The sequence below is a fragment of the Hypanus sabinus genome, chromosome 19, assembly GCF_030144855.1.
Source record: "Hypanus sabinus isolate sHypSab1 chromosome 19, sHypSab1.hap1, whole genome shotgun sequence".
Classification (NCBI taxonomy): Eukaryota; Metazoa; Chordata; class Chondrichthyes; order Myliobatiformes; family Dasyatidae; genus Hypanus; species Hypanus sabinus.
The window spans coordinates 6,920,885-6,926,884 of NC_082724.1; the positions used below are offsets into that span (position 1 = coordinate 6,920,885).

Consider the following 6,000-nt stretch of genomic DNA (forward strand, 5'->3'; position numbering starts at 1 on the left):
CATGAAAATCACCATGAAATTTCCCTATCATGCACCACTTTTAAAAATTGCTTATGTTTATTATTTCAATTCATAATTCAAGTCAGAATAACCGATGCCAAGATTAAGGAAGGCATTTTTGTTGGTCCACAAATTAAACAGGTCATCGATGACAGGCAGTTCAAAGAACTTCTGGTGGGACCAGAGAAAACCGCATGGAAGATATTCAAGGATGTTGTTGAAAATTTTCTTGGCAGCTACAGAGCACCAAACTATGTGTAGCTGGTTGGCAACATGCTTCAAGCATACAAAACCGTGAAGTGGAACATGTCAGTAAAGATTCATTTTCTGCATTCCCTTTTAGACTTCTTCCCTGCAAATCTTGGCTCTGTCTGTGACGAGCAGTTTTTACAAGAAAGAACACAATTGGGACATTGCAGTGCTGAGTTGTCATCATGTTGCTAAGCTACTGTGATTAAGATTGTCCGGGTAGGTTTAAGAACTGAATGGTTGAAGGGAAGTAGCTGTTCTTGAACCTTGTGGTGGGGGACTTCAGGCTTCTGTACCTCCTGCCCAGATGGTGGAGATCTTTGATGATAGATGTTCCCTTCTTGAGGCAGCACCTCCTGTAGATACCACCACTATTGTCTGCGGCTTTTTATGTTCCTGCTCATTCAAATTGCTGTACCAGACCATGATGCAACCAATCAGGAGACAGGATACTGCTTTGTAGATTAGTTTAATTTGTTTCAATAGAATGAATTGTGCCATTTTGCGTCAATGATGAACACAATCCAAAGGTGTACTGAGGGCAGCCTCCAAGTGTCACCATTCTTCTAGTGCTAACATAACATGCCCATGACTTACTGACCCTTACTGGTGTATCTCTGGAATGTGGGTGGAAACCGGAGTACCCGGAGGAGACCCACATGGTCACAGAGAGAACATACCAGCTCCTTACGAATAGTAGCAGGAATGGAATCCAGGTCACTGGTGTTGTAATAGAATTACGCTAACTGTTGAACTCTTGTGCTTCCCATTAGCATCGCAGGCACTTTGCATCATAAATGCAGCATCATTAAACATGTATACAGTTCCTAAAAGAAAAAGAAATACAATTAGATTAGAGAAAAACAAATCCATTTTAGTGCAAAGTGATTAGACTGATCATAGTTTTGATAAACCGTAGTGGTGATTGATGTTTTTCTGGTTGGTTGAAGAACTGAATGGCTGAAAGGACGTAGGAACTTGGTGCTGTGGGATTTCGGTGTACCTCCTGCCCAGAGTCCACTCACTACTTCCTGCAGCTTCTTTCGTCTGTGTCTGCCAGAATACTTTCAGTTTTTATGTACTAACTTTACCCTTATGTGAAGTAGAACAGATAGATACTTGTGTAGGGAGTAAGTTATGGATCACTTGACCATTCTGACAACTCCACCCTTGTGTCCTGCGCTTTACTGGCCTGGGTAAGGATGGAAGATTTCCTTTGCTGACTAAGTTTGGTCTTTTCGAGCACTTGCTAATGTTACAGTGACCTGATTTTTCTTTCACTTAATTACTTGAATTTCAAATCCCCAGCTGCTGTGGTGGGATTTGAACTTGTGTGTCTGGATCAATGGTCCAGAACTCTGGTTGTTAGTCCAGTAACTTAACCACTATACCACTAACAGTTCTGTACCATACATGTGGGACTTTTAATAGGATATCTTTCCTGAGGCGCCTGCATTAAAAACAGTTTTTAAAGCTACACAGGTCAACATCTGAAGCAGAACAAAAGATATTTGTACTGTTGTGTTCAATGTTCCTCTGAATTTGTAGACTGATTCATTCTAAGCTCCCAATGCCCAAATCTGCTTCACCTACTCTCTTACAGAGTTACCCAGTTTTTAAACCTATATATTCATAACCCTTTCAGATCTTTAGTCCTCGTGATGTTTGCCCTTTGTCACTGACATTGTTTGCAGGATGCAAAAGAGGTTCACGAGAATGTTTTCGGGAATGAAAGGGTTAATACAGGAGGAGCGTTTGATGGTTCTGGCCCTGTTCTTGCTGAATGGAGGGGGTGGGGGGGGGGAATCTTATTCAAATCTACCAAATTTGTAAGGCCTAGATGGAGTGGACTTGGAGAGGATGTTTTCAAAAGTGGAGGAGCCTGGAATCAGAATCAGGTTTAATATCACCAGCATACGTCGTGAAATTTGTTAACTTTATGGCAGCAGTACAGTGCATCATTAACAAATATAGAGGAAAAAAACTGAATTACAGTAAGCATACATGTGACTATGAAATAGTTGAGTGAAAATAGTTCAATAAAATGTAAAATTAAAAAATATTGAGGTAGTGTTCATGGGTTCAATGTCCATTTAGAAATCGGTTGACAGAGGGGAAGAAGCTGTTCCTGAATAGTTGAGTATGTGCCTTCAAGCTTCTGTGCCTCCTTCCTGACAGTAACAGTGAGAAGAGGACATGTCCTGGGTGGTGAGATCCTTAATGATGAATGCTGCTTTCTTAATGCACCGCTTCTTGAAGATGTTGGTAATCAGTATCTGCAGATTTTCTTATCCTTGTGCTCCTTGAAGATGTGTTAGATACTTCAGAGGCTGGTGCCCATGATGGAGCTGACTAGTTTTACAAGTTTCTGCAACTTACTTTGATCTTGTGCAGAAGCCCCCCCCCCCCACCCTCCCCATATCAGGTTGCTGTGGAGGCCAAGTCATTGTATAGATTTGATGTGGAGGCTGATAGGTTCTTGAGTAGTAGGGAAATCAAAGGTTACAGGAAGAAGGCAGGAGAATGGAGTTGTAAGGGATAATAAATCAGCTATGATGGAATGGTGGAGCAGACTTGATGGGCTGAATGGCCTAATTCTGCTCCTATGCTTTATGGTCTTATAATAAAACTACAAGAGAGACCCTTCTTTTTCTCCCCTGTTCTCCTGTCACCCCTTCTCATCTGCCATCACCTCACTCTGGTTACCAACCTCCTTCCCTTTCTTCCATCATCCATCAACCTCTTTCTCAGATTCTCTCTTCTCCATTCCTTTACCTCTTCCACCTATCACACCCCTGCAGCTTCTTACTTTACCCCCCCATCTCATCTCACCTGGTCTCAACTATTACCTGCCAGCTTGTGCCCCTTCCCTTCCTCCTCTCTTTGTATGCTGACTTCAGCCCCTTCCAGTTTAATAGATGCCTCCTGGCCTCCAGCGTTTTGTGAATGTTGCTCTGGATTTCCAACATTTGCAGAATCCCTTGAGTTTAAGAGAGTCACCAGAGATTATGAGTGTTAGAATCTGGAGCAACAATCTGCTGGGAAAACTTAGAGTCCGTGGGAGGAAAAATTGTGTCAAAATTTTGAGTCGAAACCCTGCATCAGGACTGTGAGTGGAAAGATGAGATGTTTGGAATGGAGAGGGGAGGGAAGTGATGAGGATTTGTGGACTGAGATGACAGGCAGGTAGTTCAAATTCAGCATTAGGTTTATTATTGCTGACATATGTAGTGAAATGTTTTGTTTAGTAGCAACAATACAGTGCAAGACACAAAATATAAATTACAATATGACATATACAGTGTATAACAAAATTAAACCAGTCGTGCAAAAAGAGAGCAAAATATGAAATAGTGTTCATGGGTTCATGGACCAAATACCATCTGTCAATTTGCTGACGATATGACCATTGTTGGTAGAATCTCAGGTGGTGACAAGAGGGTGTACAGGAGTGAGATATGCCAACTAGTGGAGAGGTGCCACAGCACCAACCTGGCACTCAATGTCAGTAAGGCAAAAAAGCTGATTGTGAACTTCAGGAAGGGTAAGATGAAGGAACACATAGAAAGATCAGAAGTGGAGAGAGTGAGCAGCTTTAAGTTCCTGGGTGTCAAGATCTCCGAGGATCTAACCTGGTCCCAACATATCAAAGTAGTTATAAAGAAGGCAAGGCAGCGGCTATACTTTATTAGGAGTTTGAAGAGATTTGGCATGTCAACAAATACACTCAAAAACTTCTATAGTTGTACCGTGGAGAGCATTCTGAAAGGCTGCATCACTGTCTGGTATGGAGGGGCTCCTGCACAGGACTGAAAGAAGCTGCAGAGGGTTGTAAATCTAGTCAGCTCCATCTTGGGTACTAGCCTACAAAGTACCCAGGATATCTTTAGGGAGCGGTGTCTCAGAAAGGCAGCGTCCATTATTAAGTAATAATAACACCAGCACCCAGGGCATGCCCTTTTCTCACTGTTACCATCAGGTAGGAGATACAGAAGCCTGAAGACACACACTCAGTAATTCAGCAACAGCTTCTTTTCCTCTGCCATGTGTTTATTAAATGAACATTGAATCTTTGGATACGACCTCATTTTTAAAAAATATGTACAGTATTTCTGTTTTTGCATGTTTTAAAATCTATTCAATATATGTAATTGATTTACTTTTTATTTATTATTATTATTTTCTCTCTCTCTGCTAGATTATGTATTGCATTGAACTGTTGCTGCCAAGTTAACAAATTTCACGTCACACGCCGGTGATAATAAACCTGATTCTGATTCTGACCATTCAGAAATCTGATGGCGGAGGGTAAGGAACTGTTCCTAAAACATTGAGTGTATATCTTCAGGGACCTATACCTCCTCTCTGATGGTAGTAATGAGAGGAGGGTGTTCCTGGATGGTGAGGGTCCTTCCTGAGGCATCTCCTTTTGCAGGTATCCGGGATGCTGGGGAGGCTGGTACCCATGATGGAGCTGACTGAATTTACAACGTACAGCAGATTTTACAAATCCTGTGCGGTGGCCCCATAACAGCTGTTGATGCAACCAGTTAGAATGCCAGTTAGGTAGTGTCCGGCGGGAGAGGTGAGCAGGGGTGGAATTGGGAAAATATATCTGGGAAACAAACGGCCCAGTCCATCACTGGTAAAACCCTGTCTACCACTGAACACATCTATATGTAATGCTGTCGCAGGAAAGCAGCACTCATCATCAAGGACCCCCATCATCCAGGTCATGCTCTCTTCTTGTTGCTGCCATCAGGAGATAGGTACAAGAGCCTCAGGTCCTACACCACCAGGTTCAGGAACAGTTACTATCCCTCAGCCATCAGGCTCTTGAACCAAAGAGGATAACTTCACCTCAAATTAGCCCACCCCATCAGTGAAATGCTCCCACAACCAATAGACTCACTTTCAAGGACTCTTCATCTCATGTTCTCAATATTTATTGTTTATTGTTTTCTTTTATATTTGTAGTTTGTTGACTTTCGTACATTGGTTTTTTGTCTGTCCTGTTGGGTATAGTCTTTCATTGATTCTGTTATGTTTCTTGGACTTACTGTGTGCCCCCAAGATAATGAATCTCAGGGTTGTATATGATGACATATATCTAATTTGATAATAAATTTACTTTTAACTTTGAATCTTCAAAAGGTGATACTCCAAAAAGGCAGCATCCATCAATAAGGACCCCCATCACCCAGGACATGCCCTCTTCTCATTGCTACAATCAGGGAGGAAGTACAGGAGCCTGAAGACTCACACTCAAAGATTCAGGAACAGCTTCATCCCCTCTGCCATCAGATCTCTGAATGGACAATATCCGCATGAACCTCACTATATATATATATATATATAACCTCACTATATTTTTTTCTCTCTTTTTGCACTATTTACTTAATTTAATCTCTTATTTCTTATTGTAATCTATAGGTTTTTTAAAGATGATTATGCTCATTCAAAGCATATCAATAGTTCAAAGTAAAGTAATTCTCAAAGTATGTATATGGCATGTTACTAATCTTGAGAATATTTTCTTGCAGGCATTTACAGGAAACAGAAAAGACATGAAATTTGATGAAAAACTGTACATAAACAGACAAAAACTGACAGGCAATGAGCAAAAAAAAGACAAAATGTGCAAATAAAAAAGTACTGAAAAGAAGTCATAAAGAGTCATTGAAATAGTCTGTAGGTTGTAGTTATGATGATTGAAGTTATCCACTTCCTCAGACTGTGATGTCCGTTGAC

At 41.2% G+C, this 6,000-nt stretch overlaps 1 protein-coding gene across 2 annotated transcripts in view; it reads left to right on the forward strand.

Annotated features, from left to right (window-relative positions):
* Positions 1–5,553, forward strand: part of LOC132377708 (MICOS complex subunit mic25-b-like) — a 700,497-nt gene extending 694,944 nt beyond the window's left edge. The window contains exon 8 of one of the 2 annotated variants that reach the window (XM_059943952.1): positions 5,404–5,553. In XM_059943952.1, the coding sequence (XP_059799935.1) occupies positions 5,404–5,436 (33 nt within the window). In that variant the 3' untranslated portion in view covers positions 5,437–5,553. The remainder of the gene's footprint in view (positions 1–5,403) is intronic. The other variant, XM_059943949.1, reaches the window with a different exon arrangement.
* The last annotated feature ends 447 nt before the right edge of the window (positions 5,554–6,000 follow it).